Raw genomic sequence first — 24,004 nt, 5'->3', positions numbered from 1 at the left:
AGAGAGAGAAAGAAAGGTAGAAAGGGACAGAGAAAGAGAGATAAAAAAGAGTGAAAGGAAAAGATGGAGAGAATGGGAGAGAGAAAGATGGAGAGAGAGTGGGAGAGGGAGGGAGGGGAGAAAAAGAGAGAGAGAGAGAGAGAGAGAGAGAGAGAGGGGGGGGGGGTGAGAGGGTGAAAGGAAAAGATAGAGAGGGAGAGGGAGGAAGAGAGAGGAGGGTAGATAAAGGTGGAGAGAGAGAGAGAGAGAGAGAGGGGGGGGGGGCGAAGAGAAGATGGAAAGAAAGAGAGGGTGAGAGAGAAAGGGGGGGGGAGAGAGAGGAAGATGGAGAGAGAGAGAGGGGGGGGTGAGAGAGAGGGGGGTCGAGAGAGAGAGAGGGAGAGAGAGAGAATAAATTGATGAATTTCGATTGTCGGTATGTGATGTGTTCAGATCTCTAGGTAGAAATCATCTTTTCTATGCTGACAGCCGCCACATCATAGCAGCCGATCCCGATGAATTGATCATCCCATTATAACGGGGGTGCAGAGAAAGCTCTTCCTCGGACGTTGTACAAGGTTTGAAATGCTAATGTTCGATTTTAATCGTCCATTCATAACAATGACACATGATGGAGCAACATGTTTCAGCATGTCTGATGACCCACATGTGGACACGTCCACCTCCATAGACTTTGATACTGTTTTCTTGTGTTATGAAAGTACTAAACTTCCACAACTACGACATCTTGTGCTGTATGAGCGCTAAGAGTGACATGTAAATGACAATATATCGCTACAATTTCAGAGCAGCAGGTGATGGATGGACTTGGTGTAATCGAGGAAGATTTTATTGGTCATTCCTGGAAAGAGGAGCATATTGATCTCTTCCATGGTATGATTGTACATTGGTGATCCTACTTCTAATAGACGATATTTGTCGCAGTTCACACGCACACACACACACAGACACACAGAGCACCTTGCAGTGATCAGAGGTGTGTGTTTTATTGGTGTTTTCCAACCCAGAGGCATTGCTGTTGTTTGAGGCTTTTCCTTTGTATGCCTGGTAGTCTGGGAAGGTCTAGAGGGAGGGAGCCGCCCCCCTGCCTGTCTACCTTTCCTGCACCTGTCCAGGCAATGTATTAGTAGTAGGATCGCAGTGCCTGGACGATCACACAGCTCTCTCCTGCTGCTGGCCCCACTTGGAGCTCTGTGTCTCTCCAAGCATCTGATCTCTGGATCCCAGCTAGAGATTAGTCATCTTCTACAGCATCTCTTGACACACCACCCCAAGTCCCAACATGTCCCTTGGGCTCAGTCTGGAGGATCTGCCTGGAAATGTGGATTATGGTGATCATGGCTGTGATTAACACTGCATGTGAATGGGCCTGCATTGGGAAGAGACGCTTTGTACATAGAGATCCCTGAGAAGTGTGAACTGGGAGCTTCGGAGACTCTTCATTACCATATGTCAACTTGGCCAATATACAAACTTTGTCTACATATAGCAGTCAGGTGTACTCAGTGCTACACTACAGACGCCTGCAGGATTGCAGTAGGTGCTGCTGATCAGGACAAGCTTGTTCCCTGTTATCCCCATCCTTCACCTGGACTCCATGGCTCCTGTAGAGGTGGGGAGCTATCTGGCCGGACTGGACACCTTGGGACAAGTCGGCTCTCACTTCTTGTTGCCTCCTGCCAGGGAGAGCCCTTTGCTGTACAATGACCCCTTGGCACAAGCCGATCGCCTCTCCCGGAGCGCCCCTTCCGACTTGACCCATCTGCAGGGCATCCTGCGCCGACGGCAACTCTACTGCAGAACTGGCTTCCACCTGCAGATCCTGCCCGACGGCAACGTCCTGGGGACTCGGCAGGATCACAGCCGCTTCGGTAGGTACACCCCAGCGCAGCCAGGGATCCGCAGGGGACCTAAAGTCACTCATGGGCTCCTAGCTCTCTACTGAGGATTCAATGCACCTTACAGCAGATTAGACCTTTCACAGATAAGAAAGTGTAAATCCTCGCAGGTGTCCTTCTAAACAAATAGTAAAGTCCATCCACTGCTGCTCAGTTTTATAGAGATCTCATATTTACTTGAAGTGTACTCTTCTAATATCATAGTGTTGATTTAATATACCCCATCATGATTTTCTTTGTTTTGTCCTCATCAGATTTACAAATTCTTTTTTTCTGTAAGTTTGTTTCAGCCTGCTGACATTTATATAATAACAGGATAGGACAGAACAGCCTTTCAAAAGGATTTTGTTTAACATGGGTTAATCATTGATATAACTCAGGGAACCCCTGTAATAATTACTGTATCTATAGTTTGTGGAACATGTGAGTGTGGTGATGGTCAATGGGAATAACACTCCTTGCATATCTGGTCATTGGGAAAAATGTTTTGTATCTTGGTGGACATTGACAAAATTGTTCCTTACATTTATCAGTTGGAAGACTGTTCCTTACATTTATGGTCAGTTGGAAGAATGTTCCTTACATTTATGGTCAGTTGGAAGAATGTTCCTTACATTTATGGCCAGTTTTAAGAGTGTTCCTCACATTTATGGTCAGTTTTAAGAATGTTCCTTACATGTATGGTCAGTTGGAAGAATGTTCCTTACATTTGTGGTCAGTTTTAAGAATGTTCCTTACATTTGTGGTCAGTTTTAAGAATGTTCCTTACATGTATGGTCAGTTGGAAGAATGTTCCTTACATGTATGGTCAGTTGGAAGAATGTTCCTTACATGTATGGTCAGTTGGAAGAATGTTCCTTACATGTATGGTCAGTTGGAAGAATGTTCCTTACATGTATGGTCAGTTGGAAGAATGTTCCTTACATTTATGGTCAGTTGGAAGAATGTTCCTTACATTTATGGTCAGTTGGAAGAATGGTCCTTACATTTAAGATAATTTCTAAGAGTGGTCCTTACATTTAAGATCAGTTCTAAGAGTGGTCCTTACATTTAAGATCAGTTCTAAGAGTGGTCCTTACATTTAAAATCAGTTCTAAGAGTGGTCCTTACATTTATGATCAGTTCTAAGAATGTTCATTACATTTATGATCAGTTCTAAGAGTGTTCATTACATTTAAGATCAGTTCTAAGAGTGGTCCTTACATTTATGATCAGTTCTAAGAGTGGTCCTTACATTTATGATCAGTTCTAAGAGCGGTCCTTACATTTATGATCAGTTCTAAGAGTGTTCATTACATTTATGATCAGTTCTAAGAGTGTTCATTACATTTATGATCAGTTCTAAGAGTGTTCATTACATTTGTGGTCAGTTCTAAGAGTGTTCCTTACATTTATCATCAGTTCTAAGACTGTTCCTCACATTTATCATCAGTTCTAAGACTGTTCCTTACATTTATGGTCATTTGGGTTGAATACTCCTACAATGGTGGTCAGTTGGAAAATGCGTCTTACTTTGGTCTGCAGTGGCAAAAATGTTCCTTACATTTGTGGTCTTTAGGAAGATTGTACCTTAAATTTATAGTCAATAGGAAGAATGCTCCTTACATTTGTGGTCAGTGCTAAGATTGCTCCGTACATTTGTGGTCAGTGCTAAGTTCGCTCCTTACATTTGTGGTTGTTGGGAAGAATGCTGCTTGTATTTCTGGGCAGTAGGAAGAATGCTTCCTACATTTGCAGTCATTAGGAAGAATCCCCCCCAACAGATAGCTAAGCAGATAATAAGTGTCAGTGGCTACTTATCTGTTAGGCAGAAGTTTCTCATTGCTCAAGGAACCCCTAACAACCTCTGGAGAAACCCTATGGTTCCAGGAAATCCTGTTTGCAAAAGGCTAGGATAAATAACTACATTGAAGTATATAATTATATACTATTAATAATGATTATTATTTTATCTTATATTATTATGGTGTGCTGCATGCCCTCAAACCCACTTTTGGCCTTTTATGGCAGTAGTATACCAACCCATGTACTGTAACATAGAAATAACAGTGAGGGTATTCTTGATGCCTATAATTTCTGATATAGAACAAAATGTACAGAAAGGGATTTTTTTTGTTTTTCTCATCACACAGAATTCAGTATGTACAATGGCCAGGTACAGTTACAGATTCTGGAGGGTTGTGGCAAAAAATGTTTGCCTCTGGAAATTCTACTAATTTCGAACCTTCATAAAATGCACTAAAAAAGCTGTTTTCGTGAATGTTACATTCAGTTTGGAAGTATTCCCACGGTTCTGTCTTCTCAGTAAAAAAAATGTTTCTAAAAATATGTTCTACAATTCCAGGTTACTAAATCTGACTTTATAGGATTGTTGTATCCCACTGAGACAACATCTAGCATAATGTATTTCATTTCAGATCTTTAGGTTTAAAATGTTTCTTATTATTTTTAATGTTGGTAATTGCGTTGAATCAATATGTTAGTGATGGTAGTTGGTATTTGTGTTGCATAAATATGTACGTGATGGTAGTTGGTAACTGTGATGATAAATTTGTAGATGTGGTTGTTGAATTTGAACGTTATGCACTTGCATCTTACGGACTATCTGTTGCATACAAAATGGTAGATATAAGGCAAGCATTCTTGCTTTGAGGTGCTTGGTCTTTGGGTTGATTTCCACTTGGGACTCCATCTGCGTGAAGTTTGTATGTTCCTCTTGTGTTCTCCCTAAACATTCTGTTCATAGATTTCTGACTATTCTGGCTCTAATCTAAGTTACCCACTTGGCCATGATCTAGCCCAAGTCTAAAATGCGAAAGGAGTAAGGTTGGGACCTAAACTAGCAGTCTGGCCATGTACAACCTTACAAGTAGTTCAGGAACTATTACTACTTGATGTTCCCTGTAGGGCATAAAGGTTCTGGATATAGCATGTGGTCAATGAAATAATTAAGGAATCCCCTTCCCAAAATAAATGTATCCACTTCCACTGTACTGTAAGTAGGTTACTGTACCTCACAGCACACAGCGCAGACCTATACACCTCTCATTCTGAGGACAGGCAAGGATGGAAATGCTTATCTGACAGGAAGAGTGAATAATGATTGAGATATTTATTCACCACTCTTTTATCTGAACAGACTAGCTATTGTTGATAACAACTCCCTCCCGCCATCATATTGATTTAGCCACTGTAAAGCTGATTAAAATAGTTTATCCCTTTCCCATACCCAAGGTAATAAATATTAATTCTTCTTCTTCTTTGATGCTTACCAGTATAAGGGTTTAATTAATCTTGTAAAATTCAGAAATTATACATTTTGAAAGATAAATGGTTGTGCCAGTTTATTACTCTGAGCAACACAATTTTTGATGAAGTGAGAAAACTCTTGTATTGTATGTAGACAGGAATCCTTTTCCTAAGCATAAATATTAGGTAGAGATCAAATATTTGCTGTGGTTCTTTTATATGGAGCTCCCTTTCATACTGCCCCTATTCTAAGCTGAGCTTCCTCTGATGTGGTCTCCCACTGGTTGACTCACCTGCTTGTTGTGATTTTTTTTTAAGACATGCTTTGAAAAAGATAGCACAATAAAGACAAAATACCACCATCATTTTCATGGGGAATGAGTCCACTTTCTGGGGCTTCATAAAAAAAAATAAGCTGCATGCTGTAATGTTATCTTGGAGTTTTCTATCAAGTGATCTTCCTCATTGTTACGTACTGAAGATTTCTGTTCAGCCTGGATGATGAAATTCTCTTAAATGAACTCACAATTTTGTTTTCCTCTTGATAGGCATTCTAGAATTCATAAGTGTGGCTATTGGTCTGGTGAGCATAAGAGGTGTGGACAGTGGCCTTTACCTGGGCATGAATGATAAAGGGGAACTCTTTGGATCCGTAAGTATATATTCGACTTAAATTCAAACATAAATCCGTTTTTAAAAGGCAAGGAGGCCATAAAACAGTTGTACAAAGTACAGTAGTTGTAAAACATGCAGATAGTTGTAATTTTTTAGATTAACTGTAATATGATTATTGCTGGTGGTTAAGTTGATTAAAGTGAAGTTCCAGTTGAATTAAAAAAAAATAAAAGTCAGCAGCTACAAATAATGTAGCTGACGACTTTTAAAATACAGCCACTTACCTGTCCCTTGGTCCAGTGATGTCCTCACCATGGCTGGTTTCACCATCAGTCTTCTCTCCCCAGCGCCGGCATCTTCAGTGGGCACAGGGCTGTGACAGCTTGCTGCTTCACAGACGGGTGCCCACTGCGCATGCGCGAGTAGCGCTGCACTTTGCGAATGGTAGAAGACTACAGGTAGGGGGTAGGACAGCTTATGCTTCTGATCATCTTTGGCAATCGCACCAGAAGTTGGGGAGGGTACCTGTCAAATTCGGGTACCCGCTCCCCAGGGAACAGGGAGCAGGGGCGAAGCCTTAAAGCAGAACTTCCCTTTTTGGATGGAGCTCCACTTTAAAGTGGTTGTAAACCCTTCCAAATACCTAGTGAAATGACTGACCTCAGGTGATACACAGAAATTAAATCAATCCTCCTCCATAAGTTATACCTGTTTATCTGCAGTATTCTCTTCTCTAAATCGATTCAAAGTCCTGAATGTATAAAGCTTGTCTGTCAGAAAAAAGGGGGCAGAGAGCTGAAGTTACACTCTGCAGAGCTCAGTGAGGAGAGTTCTGAGAGCTGACTGGAGGGAAGGGACACACCCCCTTCACACAGGAACAGAGCTGAGGCTGTCAATCTGTTGGTCCCTCCCCTGTCACTATTTTTCTCTTGATGTCAGGAAAACTCATCAGAAGTGACTTATGCTGATAGCAGAGCAATGAAGCAGCAGACAGAAATGGCACTTAGTGCTCTGGATTGAGACAAGTACACACTATAGAGGGATATGATTTGTTCATATTTCATGCCTGAGGTTTACCACCACTTTAAGTCACTGCTGTCTGTGTTGCGTTAGTGAATAAGGATGGCAATAAATCACCCAACCCCGCTCCAAAAATTATAGGCACTGTGCCCACTATGCAAAGATCAGAGATGGAAGTGCTCACTATCACACATAGATTTTCTGGTTTACTGTGGTGGCTGGCTCTGTGTGATGGGGTTTCTTTTACTCTTCCCAGTGAGAATGAGCAGGAAGGTCCACTGGGCCAGCAGAGGTCTGGAGAGGTTTTCTTTCACTTCCTGCTGAGTCTCTTGGACAAGAAATGAGGCAAAGTCTTCACAGTAGGACATGGATGGCAGAGAAACGTAACCATTTTGTACTCTATCCCATAACAAGTTTTGGCAATAGATATACTTTAAAGCCCCATTCACATTGGCATACTGAAATGTCCATCTGTGCAAAGAACTGTCTTTGCCTGCACAAGATGCACAAGTCTTCTGTGCATCTGTGGGAAGGCAGTCCCATATATGTCTACTGGGATGCAGCAGCTTAACGGACACAGAAACTGGTCCCAATTTGACAGCCGTGTGGGTGCGGGTGCATATCCCCAAATGCAGGCAGTGTATGGCTGTCAAATTGGAACAATCAGCCAAAATGCCATATCATGGGGTATAACTACCTCTTAAATTTCTCTGACTCACCATATGTAAAGGTGTGGATTTTCTAAACCAAATACTTAGCATACAAAAAAGAGAAGCAGCTGACAAGAGAAAACTGCAAAAAGATCAGTATCTAAATCCATAGCAGAGCGCTTTGCACAGATGTATGCATAAAAGCTCCAAGGAGTTGGACCCTCCTATCTCTCTTGTATTGAACTGTATTGTTGCTGTATTGTCTCCCTTTATATTGTAAAGCGCTGAGCAAACTGTTGGCGCTATATAAATCCTGTATAATAATAATAATAATAATAAAGCAATTCTAAAGGTTCCCTTTTTTTTAAAATAACAAACATGTTATACTTACCTACTGTGTGCAGTGTTTTTGCACAGAGCAGCTTGGATCCTCCTCTTCCTTGAAGGCTCTCCTGGCTCTTCCTGTCTCTCAGGTGCCCCCACAGCAAGCAGCTTGCTATGGGGGCACCTGCTGCTCTGTGTGTCTATTCACACATGGAGCCATGACTTGGCCCCACCCCCTCTGTCCTCATTGGCTGACTGGCTGTGATTGACAGCAGCAGAAGCCAATGGGTCCCGCTTGCTGTCTCAGCCAATGAGGAGGTGGAGACCCGGGACATCCGAGGCTGTCATTCACATCACTGGATCACGATGAGGCTCAGGTAAGTATTGAGGGGTTTGGGGGATATGCTGCACACAGAAGGTTTTTTACCTTCATGCACAGAATGCATGAAGGTAAAAAACCTTCAGCCTTTACAACTATGTTGTGCGAATGAGGCCTAATTCTGGGAAAGGACATGCTGAACAATTTTCTTCAGTATACAGGCATGGTGCAGTATTGAGAGATTCAATATAGCATTCTGCAAGTGTGTCAGAGATTTGGTATAGTAACATTTTTGCTATAAACTACTCTTCAATGGCTGCAAGAATATAAAAAGTAAGCAGTTTATACTTCTAAATTAAAATGTTTATAGGTATTGCCAATAAATATGAAGCTATAACAGATAGAAACCACATCAGTTGCACAGAAAACTGAAATACAAAAACACTTTATAATTATTCCCCATTATAAAAAGGTAATGAGACAAATGAACCTTAATTCTGTATGCCCATTGAATGACAGCCTTATTCAAACATTTTGTTGGGCTTTAGCTTGTCTTGGTATTATGTTCACCAGCACTGAAACAACACATGAAAGAATAGGATATGGTTGAAGAAGAATTTCCCATGCTTTCAGCAAAGTTTCTTACAATTATACTGCTCTGCAGTTAATGTGCAGTTATGTTCTCATGTATTACCTTTTTGGTGCTGCTCTCTGCTTACATATATTTTATAGATCTGATTTTTATTACCTGAGGACTTTGTTGTTGTTGTTCAATTAAAAACCAATATTATCACTAGATTGGTAAATTGATTTTTTTTCTAGGAAGGATTAGTCAGTGGAAACAGTGGCACTTGCAGGCTGAATGTGGTACTGCATTGTGTTTAAAAATACTCCAAGGAAAAAAGAATACAAAAAAGTTCTGAATTTTACTATCCATATTAATCTTTAAAATGTCTATTTTAAACAGGAAAAATTAACCTCTGAATGCATTTTCCGGGAGCAGTTTGAAGAAAACTGGTATAACACCTATTCCTCAAATCTATATAAACATGGAGACTCTGGTAGACGATACTTTGTAGCACTTAATAAAGACGGAACTCCTAGAGATGGAGCTCGAGCTAAAAGACATCAGAAGTTCACTCATTTTCTGCCTAGACCAGTGGACCCTGAGAAGGTACCTGAACTCTATAAAGATGTCATAGGATATAGCTGAAAATCCACAAGGGTTATGAAGGATATCTATGCCAAAGCAGGTCTTTTCTTGTGGAAAATGAAGATGAAAGTATATAAAAGACCTAGAGTCTATGACGACTTGGATGAGTGTGACCAAAAAAATGTTGATGGTCATTGTAAAGACCTGCTACATTGTGGATGAAGATGCAAAAAAAGTGGATAAGACACAGAGCCAATATTCCTTTGCTGCTTAATTGTGGAATTAAATGGCCTTACAGGAAAAAGCATGGACTATCTGATTGGCAGTTGGTACCATATGACACATTCTAAAACTGTAAATACCAGAGAATGGATACATGGGAAAAAAAAAACAATACTGCCTAACATTGGGGAAGATGTTTTTAATGTCAACTAGATAAAAAAACTGATTTTAAGCTAATTACATCCAAAACTTATGTTTCAATTTTGGTTAGTTACTGACAGAAGGATTCATATGCTGGCTGGTTAAATATGTCATCAAGAAATCCCAATGTTGCCCCCATCTCATTACAGAGGCAAATTATATCATTCTCCCTCAATGGATTCTTCAGAGAGAGAATAAAAACCCGAAGCCCAGTTGCAAGAGAGAGAACATGGTTTGCTATGGCTTTGTGGAAGGGGTACTGTCACATACTGCTGTTGGTTAATCTTGTTATTGGCATCTCTGAGAGATTCAGTAAGCCAGCATTTAATCAACAGGTGCATTGACCGGTAATGATATTTCCAGACAAGAATACAGTTTACAGCCTGTGGACTAACTATGCATATATCTATAAATATATATTTATTTTTTATACTTATTTATTCTAAATTCTATTTTTTACTGTTTTGTCAATAGAAAGGTCACATAGCTCTTGATTAGGAGTTATGGTGCTTTTTGTTTTTTTTTCTGTGCATCCTCCTATTAAGACATTCCAAACTATCATCCAAAAAATGCATCACTTTTGGAATGTTGGAATACATGACAATGGTTCTCCACCATCATAATGTTTAACACAGATCATAGAATCGGAATAATTTGTATGCTGACAACAAAGTGAGGTTATTGGATTCCTTCAATGTATATGAATGCCCAAAATTGTAACAATCTAATTTCCCATTTACAAAGGTATTAAAATACACATTGTAATAAAAAGATTGGTCCTGTTTCAATCTCTGACAAGTCTTTCTGCCTTGGTATCTAAACCTGTTGACATTAAACATAACCTAAATGACTTTTAATGCAGCTGGAGAGGTTGCTACATCATTTCATGCATTGTGGTTTGTCATTCCAAGCAATGTTAAAGAACATTATTTTTTAATATCTTTCAGAAGATAAGGTTGTGCCTTGGCAGCACATTTGGAAGGTTGTCATATGGTTTGTTTTGGCAACGATATCAATCGAAAGGAACTCAACAAGTTTCCTTTTAACTAATGCATAGAGATATCAGAGCTGGTATAATGTGCCCTTACAGGGATCTTGATAGTTGACAAAACATTTAGAAAACAGGTACAGTATCCTGTAGAAACTGACCAAATATTTGCTTTTAATTTCAAAACTGATCTATAAAAAGCACCACTTCAGATAAAGTGATTGCCATGGTTCACAACAAATTTTCCGGAATTTTGACTTTCACAGCTTTTCCTTAAATGTGTCTAAATGTATCATTTTGTGTATGTCTAGACAATGGGTTATACCAGGAGCCACATGAAAATAATGTAAAGGGGTGTTCAGCTTGGACTTTCTATAGTTTGCTATCCAAGCTTCTATAGAACTACTAGAAGTAGGCTCTATGAAATCTATCTGCACCCTGCCCAACATCACCCTTAATAGTGCTTTCACTGGTTGGGAAATGAAAGCCTATAAAGTAAAAATAATTAAGTGGGACAAACAGAAGAGAGTTTTAAAATACCTTCTAGGCTCTCTGTAAGGGGAACCTATGAGGATAGATCAATGGGAGCTGATATTGCTGACATTTTTTTAATTGAGCCACAGATGATTTCAGATCCTGGCCTCTACTGACCTGGGAATTTGTTGAGTCACTGACCTGGAACAAGCATGCAAGATAGGAATTCAGATTTTGAAGACTTTACTAGCTGTGTGAGTGTCCCATGTCTGGTGACTCGCTAGGCTGTGATCATAATGACAGCATTGGAGCCTGAGCCTGTAAAGCCTAACTTCATTCAAACAATTTTTGTAAATCACGGAATCAGCAAGGCAGCCAAGCAACCTGCATTTTTAAAAGAAGTCAACAATGTTCATTTCTCTTAGTACGGGTTTTCTTTGCTGCTGTTTTTTGCATATTCTTTATTTACAGAAATTTTTCAGTATTTGCAATACAAATACGGTAGAGGAACCTGCCACAACTGACATAACGTATGGTTTACAGGTAAAAAGAATATGTAAGAATAAAAACACGGAATGCCATATACTAGTGAATATAAAAATCGCAACAGTACGTTTCCCGTATATATGAAAAGGTAGATCAGCAAAGATCTGTTGTAGGTTTCTTTGCTGCTTTTTTTTATTTTGATAGGCCTAATGTTGTTTAAGGTGTATGTCAAACCTTTTTTTTTTGGATAGAGTGGGGAAGTATTAAATTCACTGACTATGTTTCATTGCTGCCGGGGGCTTTTTTCATCGTTTATCTTGGTGACACTGGTTTTATTAGAAAGAAAATTAGAGAAATTCTGCAAAAGGGACAAAGACAAAAATAAAAAAAAATCATTAAGGAGAGAAAACTGAATAGTATCATGTTACCAATGGAATATAAAACAATATATTTACATTTGCACAAACACGTTAAAGAGGTTGAAGTTCAACTGCACACTATATATAGACCACAGCCCCCAAGTTTATACAACATTCCTGATTCCCTAAAGCAGTAACCACATTACATTAAACTCCAAATTGCAGTTTATAAAGGTAAAAAATCCTCACCAGGACAACAAAAACTCTGAAGAATATATCCAGTTATTAAGCCCCATCTCTGGGCAAAAAAAAAAAAAAGTTTTCCTATGCAGTGGGGCTGTGCCCACACTTCACAGGGCAACTACTCGTCTTCTCTAGAGGCCGATCCTTCCTTCCACTGGAAAATGGCACTCCCCCATGGTCCAGCATTGGACTGTTCCTGGTCTATGGAGCCTGCTCTGGGCTTTATAATGTCAGGAACAATCCACAGCTCAAGACTGTTGGAGAACGGGAGTGCTGGACCGGTCTTGTGCTCGGAAGATTAGCAAAGTAAATCTTGTTTCTCCTCTCACTTAGACAAAATCAAGTATTTAAACCATACAATGTGGGCTGTGCCCACACTGTATGGTGGGCATGGGAAACATTTATTCACCGGAAAATGAGCTTTAATGTTTGAGGTGTGTCCAATTGTTCACTTCACAATGTTTACCATCACATTTGCACCAGTGTATTAGTATTTATAGTCTAACCAAAGGGATAGCACAGTGCAAGCTTTCCTTAAAATGCCACTTAAGAGCACAAAATTTGGTATTCCTCTTTGAATAGATTCAGCTGAATAAATACTCAGAGCAGCTCTCCAGGTACAGTTGTTTGATGCTTTTGTAAATATTCATTCTTGAAGGAGGTATTAGTTATAGATTACATCTGCCTTATTTGGGTATATTAGTCATCAATAAAAATATGAATGTATAGTACATTGGTCATCACAGAGGACAAGGGGCACTTTTCACGACTGGAGGAAAAGAGATTTATTCTCCAAATACAGAAAGGCTTCTTCACAGTAAGAGCGGTGAAAATAAGGAATAGACTCCTTCAAGAGCTGGTTCTGGCCAGCACAGCAGATTTTTTAAAAAAAGACTTGGATTCTTTCCTAAATGCACATAATATAACTGGATACCAATATTTATAGGTAAAGTTGATCCAGGGGATAACCATTTGCCTCTTAGGGGATCGGGAAGGAATTTTTACCCTGCTGGAACAAATTAAAATACGCTTTATTGGGATCGAACATGGGTATAGGATTGTGTATATAGGATTGTATAATTTTTTTTTCCACTTTAAATGGTTGAACTAGATGGATGTGTGTCTTTTTTTTTAACCAGACTATGTACGGATTTTGGTCCTTCTTATGTTCATCCATTTTGGTCCTGTTAGATTCATTCGTAGTTGATTCAGGGAATATCCAATTGACTCTTGGGGGATCAGGACAGAATTTTTTTTCCCTGCTGGAGCAAATTGATATAAGCTTTCTTGTTTTTTTTTCCTTTTTCTGGATCGAATATGGATATAGGATTGTGTATATAGGATTCTATAAACTTTTTTTTCATCTTTTTAAATGGTTGAACTAGATGGACGTGTTTCTTTATTTCAACCAGACTAACTGTAACTATGTACAGATTTTGGTCCTTTTAGATTCATCCGTGTCCTGCACACCATAGCATAATCTGTGTACACTCTACCGCTTGTGTGGTTTTATGAATATCTTTAATAATGTGGATATAAATAATATCATATAGGGGAAATGTTCAAGTTTCCAAGGACATGTAATGTTGAATCTTAACCGGTATCCACTGATGGGAAAAGTAAGAGTAACCAGGGTTCCTTGCAACGTAAGTCCCAATAGCATGTTTCTCTGTGTGATTGCCATTATTAATGACACACTTTAGAAAAAAAACATTACCTGGTGTGAACACCGGAAAAATTACCCACCCATTTCTGCAGACAAATGCACTTCCAAAGGCATAATTCAATGGTGCCCACACCAATCCACAACCATGTTAGGTGATCTATAAATCATAAGAAACAATCAGAATTGATGACATTGTTTCAATCAGGAGAACAATTTTCCTGTAACTAATACATTCTTCTACTTTCACTCTGAAGCAATATCTTAGCAAAATCTCTACCTTGAAGAATCCTGTGTGCTCTATCCAAAGAGCAAAAAGTAAGCTAAACACCACATTTGAGCTATAGGAGATCTTACTTTTCCTGATGTCACTTTGGAGGTATGATCTGATACACAAATTTAGAAATCACATTTCAATAAGTATATTTATTCCCTCAGTATTGCATTTGGCACATTGTGATACCATAATTATCTGGCCATTGGGTAGGAAAATTAATTGACCTGTTTCAAGGTTTTGGGAAAATGGAGCACCACATATATAGGTACCTTTCAATTTTGCAACATACTGATGAGATACAACTTTCATAGTAAAAGTGGGCACAATTCACTAAGCGGTATCTTATTGCATCCGTGTATGCGGTAGGATACCGCACAGCATTTAAAAAAAAAAAAAATGTTTGAATTCACTAAAAAACACAACTAAAATACTGCATGAGTTATTTTATCAATTCATGCGGTATTTTAGTAGTGAAAACCATGCGTTAATGTTTCAGCTGTCAGCGGGGTTGACAGCTGAATGTAAAAATAATTTTTGCATTCAGCTGTAAGTGGGGAACCCCACTGACAGCTGCTGACTCATAGGTTGTTAGGGACATGGCGGCCACCCATTCCTTAACAACCCATGACAGTACTGACAGATAACAGTACATACCACAAACCTGGACCACTACTTAATTATCGCATGCATTTAATTATTTATTTATTTTTGTGAATTGACTTTAAGGTCTTTTTATGTGGTATTTACGGAGTGTTTTTTCTATTTTCGTTAAATACCACATACTAGCAATAGTGAATTGACATTTTCAGTATCACATGCGATATGTGGTCATGTGACTGACTTAACTCATGCGATAAGCTTTAGTGAATTGTGCCCACTGTGTTTTTACGGATGGAGTGGAATGAAACATCATTGCTGGATCAAGAGAGATAACTTTAGAAAGTAACTCATTTTTTTAACCAGTGCCTGTGCTTTCTCAAAGTCCTAAGTAGTTTAGTATGTTGGTGGGAAAAATTGGTAATAATTATCCTTATATTGTCCTCATTGGATTTATTTGGTAATTGTTTTTTGGCATTAGTCTGCCTGCAATTGAACTTCAATAGTGTAGGAGCAGGAGTCTGCAACCTTTTTAATTTGTGTAAATGGTTTTATGTATTTGTGCATACATAAATATATAATTGTTTTATATTGCACTGGTCACTAGAGTCTTCTAGAGGGTCTTCTCTCTTTAACAGTTTAATTAGTAGGTGATTGCGTACCTGTTTATTTTCCCTATATGTTGTCAAAGGGTAAGAGGATGATTATAGCATTATTTCTGACTGTGCTGCTTTTCAAATTGTTCACTGAACAGTGACTGTGCCCTATCAGATGCACTCACTAGTAGTGGCTGCATGAATATACTAGCCAACAGTAAACATTCCTTCATCCACACCAATTATCATGCATGGAGCTATCTACTATGAAAATTACTACTATACGACTACTTTACTATGAAACCTACTATTGATGTTATGTATTTATGGCGAACTTTTCTATCCCTTATAGAGCCCCTAATAGTATTAAAAACCCAGCAAGGGTTCTAACTCTTCCCCACTTTATACAAAACTAAGAAAAAAAGTGTTGCCTTGACATAAACTTTAAAACAGACACCATTATGCTGTTTTAACCACTAGCCTACAGGGCACTTATACCCCCTTCCTGCCCAGGCCAATTTCCAGCTTTCAGCGCTGTCACACTTTGAATGACAATTGCGCGGTCATGCAACACTGTACCCATATGAAATTTTTATCATTTTTTTGAGACAGATAGAGCTTTCTTTTGGTGGTATTTAATAACCTCTGGGATTTTTATTTTTTCTTAAACCAAAAACCACTGAAAAGTTTGAAAAAAAAAAGTTTTTTCTTAGTTTTTGTTATACAGTTTTGCAAATTAGTGATTTTTCTACTTCACTGATGTGTGCTAATGAGGCTGCAGTGATGGGCACTGATAGGCTGCACTGATAGACACTGATAGGTGGCACTGGTGGGCACTGATGAGGAGGCACTGGTAGGTTGCAGTGATCGGCATTGACAGGCATCACTAATGGGCACTGAAAGGCAGCACTGATACATGACAATGATATATGGCACTGATAGGCAGCATTGACTGGCGCTGATAGGCGGCACTGACTGGGACTGATAGGCGGCACTGACTGGCACTGATAGGTGGCACTGATTGGCAGCACTGATAGGTGACACTGATTGGCATTGATAGGTGGCAGTGACTGGCACTGATGGGTGACATTGAAAGGCAGCTCAGATGGGCACTGATATGTGGCATTGATGTGCACTGGTATGCACTATGTGGCATTGATGTGCCACTGATGGGCACTGGCATGTGGCACTGATGGGCACTGACAGGTGGCACTTCTGGGGCCACACTGGTCATCAGGGCACACTGATCATAAGTGCCCTGATGATTAGTGTACATGTCCCCTCGCGGAAAGCCGATTACCGGCTCTCCTCTCCTCCCCTCTTGAGCTGTCAGCGTGACAGCTCGTGAGGAGAGAAATGCCGATAACCGGCATTTCCGTGTTTACATGTGAACAGCTGTGATTGGACACAGCTGATCACATGACCGAGCCAACATCTTCGGCTCTTTCCGTGATCCGCTGTGTCCAAGGGACAGAGCGCACCAGCGATCGCCGCGCTGCGCGCTCCCTGAGCCGAGCATGCGCAGTGAGAATGGTAGGACGTCATATGATGTCCTATCAGAACGAGAGAACCACCTTGTGCCCGCCATTGTACTATAGGGCGGGCAGAAAGTGGTTAAATAATACTCATAATTATAAGAAATATTGATCAATTCATAAAAAGTCAACAGTAAATTCACCCTTTATTCACTGAGTAATGATCTACCTGGTTTGAAAAAGCAAATTAACAAATCCTATTGTTTAGAAATTTGTATTGACAAAAAAAAAAATCTCTGAAAAATTGCAGAAAATGTATCTAGATTTATTCTCCCTTTCATGTTAAATTCCAGTTCTGGTGAAGGGATGAACGCTGCTCAACTGACCCCAGGAGTCCAATGTTAAGGAATGGCCTTAGCTGCCATTCTGGCCATGCCCGCTGATGCATTTTGCCCCACCCACTTGGGGGGCTGGGTTTCATTTCTGGCAACAGTGGCTTCTTAAGTCTTAAAAAAGAATCTTGAAGAAACATCAACTGATCGGATATAGTGAATCTAATCATTTTCTGTGAGTACCCATACTATTTTTTTTGCTTAAGTTCTTGATACCACCCACTAGCTGCATAATCACTCAGCATTCATTGTCTAGCTTTATAAAAACCATTAATGGTGAATGTCAGAGAAAAGGCAGTAAATACAGGTCCATCCAAGAAACAGTGCCTGGTCTCATCCATCCTTAATAAATAGACTCAGTGTCAATATTTAGTCATTTTTACTGAAGTAGGCAACACATGGCAAAACCGGGCCATTTAATTTAAACAGTGTGCACTTGCACTTTGCTGATATTTAATAGCTCTATCCCTACATGCATATAGTCAATCGAAATTTGCTGAGAACAATAGAACCATTTGCTCACTGACTATGCATTTTGTCAAATGGCGATAAGATTTTACATTCTATTCTTTTGCTCACTTATCATGGTATGAAGTTGTTTGCTCCTAATGCATAAAAACCTAGTTGCTAGCAGATTATCTAAAAAAATGACCCAATCAAACAGATAACTGAATCTTGGTATAATCAAAAGATTAAATAAACCCTCTCCCGAATTCACGACACTATTAAACCCTCACCGTTTTTTAGCATAGCAGTTTGTGCACAATATGATAAACATTCCCCAGTAAACTATGTGTTCAAATTCTTACCTCAACACTGGTAGTATGCAACGTTCATTTCTACTGGCTCCTGTTCTCTCCGGCTGTTTCTCTGAATTTCCAATCTTCATAGCAAAGAGTTAACAGTGAACGGCACAGTCTTTTAGCATGGAGAAAGGAGGCAGGAGAGTCAGGGGAGGGCATTACCATCTAAGGCTGCAGGGTTGTGTGTTTCTATTGATGTACACAGTGTAGGGAGACACAACTCTAGCCCCTGCATGCAGGAGTGGCTGCATAGGATGTTGCAAGAAAAAGGAGCCACCCTGAAACTGGAAACCTGGGACACTGGTTGATGGCACCAGCCTAAACTGAAACAGGCAAGGTTTAAAGGATAAATAAAATTGCATACTCAGTAAGTGATTAAATCAGCTGCTGAAATTGCATAAAAAATGAGGGTTTAAAACCTAAGTATATTTAAACCCTAATAAACTACTTTTATTGGTTCCATTTTGGTCTGGTAAATAAATCATTGGGCAGCACAGTGGCTAAATGGTTAGCATTTCAGTCCAGCAGTACTAGGGTAATTGGTTCAAATTCCAATCACGGCACCACCTGCCTGGAGTTTGCATGTTCTACGTGTGCCTGTGTGGGTTTCCTCCGGGTACTCTGGTGTCCTCCAACACTCCAAAGACATGCTGGTAGGTTAATTGGATCCTGTCTAAATTGGCCATAGTACATGAATGTGAGTTAGGGACTTTAGATTGTACACCCCTTGAGGGTTAGGGACTGATGTGAATGTACAATATATATGTAAAGCGCTGCATAAACTGATGGTGCTATATAAGTACCTGAAATAAATAAATTCATTGAAGAAATTTTATTTTATCTATTTTCTATGTGTAAATACCTGTTGATCCTGCCAGAATACTTGTGAGCTAATAACTTTCTTTGCTGACCTCCTGCGCTGCACTCTTCTCTTGGTACACCTTTGGCTTGGTACACAGTTCTCCCTGTGGAGAACAACTCCCCCCCCCCCACATTGTTATGGAAAAGACGGGAAGCAGGCATGTTTTGTAGATATAGTAGATACAGTACAGTAAGTGCTGTCATCTATGACTAGAAGTAGGTCAGTTACTAAACCTGGCCATAGATGGGTCACTTTCTTTCAATTAGCCAGTGGGCTGAGCAAAAAAAAATGATTGGATTCATCCATCCACACAAACAGATGAAGGAATTTTCTCCGCTGATGCATTATATTCTGACAGCAATGATCAGTGGCTGCAGCCCATTGGCTACAGCCACTGATAGACAAACGTTTTTCAACATTCCTGTTCAACAGAAGCCAGTTGATTGATTGATTGATTGATTGATTCTGTTGAACAGAGACTCCCACACATGGATTGAAAGTTTGCCCAGTCCCTGTTGAACTAGATGAAATTATGGCATGGAAGGTTCTGCACTATCATTGAAAATATTTATAATGCAAAACCAAATATCTGCTTCCTAATATAATAGGATGAAATGATTGCTTTCCTTTCAAAGCCTGTAGACGTGAATCATTGAAAAATTAGCTCATTGATGGAAATTTAATTCATATTCACCCAAGAAAATGTAAGTGTAACAAACCTGACTACATTAAATCATCAAAATAAATGTTCTCATGGAGGAGAGAAGTTATGACTTATTGTTTAGTCAATATATATTTTGTGATGAGCTCTTTAAACAAGTTTAGTCACATCCAAAGCTATGCTCCTTTCATTATATGATTTCAACTTTTTAAACCCTTGATAGTGTTTGAAAATATGAAGGTCCTTACCTATACTATACATTGTATGAGGATTAACAGTATATAGTGTTTATTATCCAATCTCTTTTTAGTCAAATAATCTAGGATAGCTCCAGGGAGTGACTATATAAAACAACAAGCAAAAAAACTAAAACAAGGACACTTTGAATTTGTAAAGGGGCATTCATTTAAAACAAATACAGCAGTTGGTTATACTAAGTTTTCTAATGCACCTCTTACAACTTTACCACTAGGAGAAAATGTTTTAGCTATCTGTTACTTACAATACTAAATTTGAATGTTTCAAACAATATTACATGGTGAACATATACAAGCATGTCATTGCCAAGGTATTCAAAGTGGTTCTAAAGGCTCAAGGTTTTTACCTTTATGCACCCCCTAACACTTACCTAAGACCCATCACGATCCAACGATGTCCACAAGAACCTTGGTTCTCCGGGGACTCTCAAACATGATTGGCTGAGGCAGCTCAATGACAGCCAGTGAGCCAATCAGGAGAGGGCGGGGCTGAGCCGTGGCTCTCTGAATGGACAGGCAGAGCCATGGCTTGGGAGCGCGTATGCTCGGGTACCCCCATAGGGAGGAAGGGTGAGGAGCACTGGTGGGGGATCCAAGAAGTCATGTTTGCATTATGCAATCTCATTAGGTGCTCAAAGTGGTCACTATTAACATCCAGATACTTATGATTTCAGTGAACTACTGCATGAACAACATTTACCAGAGTGTCCACAGGAGTTGCAGTGCATGATGCTTCAATTTCTTCCCGTAGTGCAGTCAGTGTAGGTGGTCCACATCCTTTAATTTTCCCCACAGACAGAAATTGAGGGGTGTTAACTCTGGGGTCAATGGCACCTCTATGTCCTATCCAATGTTCTGGCAGAATGTCATGGAGATAGGCTCTTACGTCTTGGTGGTAGTGAGGTGTTGCACCATCTTTGCATGTAATAGTCTTGGGATGAAAAATGTATAGTGTGCTCTCTTCAGAATACTTTGTATGCTAATTGCTGTCTCATGTGCACATTGCTTGACAGACGTTTGCTGAGGTGCATGTAAACTGTTGCAACACCATATTCAGAACTTGTTGCCTCCCAGATCTTTGCTTGTGCCATCGGTTTTGAACTAATCTCAAATTTGTATGACAAATTTGTTAGTCGTGTTTGTGGTTCTGTTCCAAACTCACGTCACCATTGTCGTTGAACTTCACACACATTTTCAAATTTACAGTGCCACTTCAAAATGGTCTTGCATTCCTCGAAAGTCAAGTGTACCTCTGCCATTTTGTTTGACTGTCTCCTGATGGTCACATGATGACATCAACAATGGTGCAACTACTGACATCTTTAGGGGAAACATAATACTACACATTGCTGCCATAATTCAATTCACATTTTAAAAAAGGGCATAGATAACAACTGTTGAAGTGTACTAAAAATTTTTGGGCCCCTCTGTAAATATACATAGTTTTGAAAGGTGCAAATTCCAGACAGGTCTTCCTGATCCTGGCTTCACTGTCCAGTGTGTCGCTGACTTTAAACTAGCATGGAGGTCTGAAAGGTTCAAGCTCTCTTCCTGCATTAAGGATGCCAGTCCCAGAACATGCACAGTTATATTAGATCAGCAGAAGTAGCTAAAACATTTCTAGCCTGATAGGTTTTATTTAAAGCATCAAACCAACTTACTGGAATACCGTCATTGATTCTCATGGTAGAATACAGGTCATTACAATACTTCTTTCCTTCTTTCAGTCAAAGGAAACCATCAAACACCTTCTGTATGCCTCTGTTCCATTTGCTCTGGGTTGTATTTACCTTAGGGTGAAACTCATGCCGTTCATTAGTTTCACTATACCAAATTGAAGCAAATCTGTTCCTATAGCATTCCAAGAAAAGCTGGACAGAAGGTTATAGTGTATGGCCAGTTGTTTTCCATTTGATGTTAACTCCAAACATTTACACACACAATCTTGTGTGTTCTCCATAGGCTTCAACAGAAAACACCTCTGTAACAAACTGGTTGGTTCTATTACACTGGAAATACATTGGTGTCCAATGAATAAAGCTATAATTAACTTTGTATTTGTTCACATACATCCAACTCCTTTCAAATACATGAACAGTTGAGATAGTAAGTCATTTTTTGGCCTTTAAGGCGATGCGTATTGCATTAATGTTGTAGAATAATGTAGAATTAATGGGCAATTCTTCACAGAAAATAAGTAGTATAACCAATCGTTTATCCTTGCTACGTTTTCATTTTGATAAGAGAATACAACCCTAATTCATCCAGCTGAAAAAGTCTATTGCCCCTAGTGCTTAGTGTTAACTACCAATAGAGACCTTCAACAACCTCATACCACTTCACCATCATTCAGTCATACCCCATGAACAATACACACAGACAATTTCACAGCTCATTCAATGTGCTGTTAAAGGGTACTCACAGGTCAGCAGATAAGGGTGAGGACATTTCACATGGTGGAGGGCCAATAAATAATGTATGAGATCTAACACTTGAAGGCGTTTTGTACATTACCTCACAATGTGAAATGGCCTTGGCAGTTATATGTGAACTACAAGACTGGAAAGGGATAAATAGCAGGTACTGAAATGAATTTTCTCAGAGCAATACACACTGTCTTGCAAAGATTTAGAAGAAACCTGTCAGTTCAGCAAGAAGACTGGTGACTTCTTCACCTTGTTTTTTGCCCATTGTTCATCTTCATCCTTAGTATAGCTTCTAAGTAAGTTATAGACCCCAAACAAATACGCAGCCAATGAAATCAGAACATCCAACCTTCATACTTGTGACAGGATAACTATGTAGTAAGCTAAGGATGGTGGCACGTGCCAGGAAAGAGTCAAGATGTACTGTAATAGAGGGCAGCAATGGCAATGTCTATGTTCCTGATTTAACAGGGTAAGTGCAGTGGTTTAGATGTAAGCAATTGGTAATTAAAAGAGAAGTATGGTATTTTTTTTTTTTTTTTTAAATCATACTTACTTAGGTGGGTGCAGCATCAGTCCAATGATATATCTGTTCCCTGCCAGCTCTAAGGGTGAGAACTCACAGCCGCTGTGATCAGAGAGCGCTGGATGTCAGTCAACGCTGTCTGCTCTGCACCCCCCGCATGTAGTGCTGGGCTGTGGAGGGGCAGGGAGTGGCTGGCTCAGGCTCTCAACAGATCGCTGAGAGGCTGAGCCAGGTGCTACTCCAGACTTCGGGGTGGATCTTGACTTTACAGTCGAGATCTTTCCCCAGGCTGGACCGGCTGAAGGATATCAGCTGACAGCAGGCTTCAACCAGTTATCAGCTGAAAATGCGCCACAGGAGTGCAGAACGAACTGCACTCCTGTGATCCACAGGAGAAGTACAGCCAAAGGACCTTTGGCTATACGTCTCCTTTAAACAATATACCAGTATTGAAAAATGCATATGTTCTGCATAGATCAGCTTGTAATTCCTGTGTCAGGAATCATGTAATTTTCTTGTTATTAGGATAAGAAATTGCAGAAATTGCAGATTGATCATAGGATAAAGGTAGGGGCGGACTGACAACTCATGGGGCCCCCGGGCAGTAGGGGATCATGGGGCCCCTGTGTCCTTGCCCGCACTCAAGGCACACCCAAAAAAGCCTATAAAAAAGTACTAGGGGCATTTCATGGGGCCCCCTACTAACCCCGGGCCCTCAGGCAGTGCCCGAGTGCTCGAATGGTCAGCCCGCCCCTGGATAAAGGTACCATGTTTTTAAATCAGTGTCTTGTAAATATATTATAATGCACAAGGTATGGGCCAGCTTGGTTACATATATTAGCTGCTGGATTTCATTTCCATCTGTTTTTTTTTCAATTAATACAAGGTGTTCTCTGATTGTACGAAGCGGATGGGAGGAGTGGATGATGTCACAATTCCCACCTTTTACAATCAGAGAGCAACTCAAATTAATTGAAAAAAACAAGACATTTGTTGAATGGTGGAGATTTGGGAGCAAATGACTCCCTGGGGTGGGTTTTGTCAGGAATGGACTGGCCAGCAATAGTGGGACTCACCTGCCTTGTGAGCTGCAGTACCAGGGCTGGCCAGCGGGTGCTCCCAGCAATCAGAGACTCAACCTTGCAGCCAGTCAAACACCTGGAACTAATTATACTGATGTATTTAAGGGACATTCAGACCTGCAGACTCTGCCTTGGTGTTGTGTTTCTCTTGGGCCCTGTATCCTGTTCCTGCTCTCTGTTCCTGTC

The 24,004-nt window shown here is 40.0% G+C and overlaps 1 protein-coding gene across 1 annotated transcript; it reads left to right on the top strand.

Moving 5' to 3' along the window:
- The first annotated feature begins 1,172 nt into the window (after positions 1–1,172).
- FGF20 (fibroblast growth factor 20) lies at positions 1,173–10,439 on the top strand. Its single transcript, XM_089669329.1, has 3 exons — positions 1,173–1,871; positions 5,696–5,799; positions 9,043–10,439. The coding sequence occupies exons 1-3, from the start codon at positions 1,598–1,600 to the stop codon at positions 9,286–9,288; spliced, it is 624 nt and encodes a 207-aa protein (XP_089525455.1). The 5' UTR covers positions 1,173–1,597; the 3' UTR covers positions 9,289–10,439.
- Positions 10,440–24,004: the final 13,565 nt, after the last annotated feature.

This window comes from Staurois parvus, unplaced genomic scaffold, assembly GCF_062004578.1.
Source record: "Staurois parvus isolate SC_StPar_1 unplaced genomic scaffold, SC_StPar_1.0 ptg000071l, whole genome shotgun sequence".
NCBI lineage: Eukaryota > Metazoa > Chordata > Amphibia > Anura > Ranidae > Staurois > Staurois parvus.
This window is presented reverse-complemented; position numbering and strand designations above follow the sequence as displayed.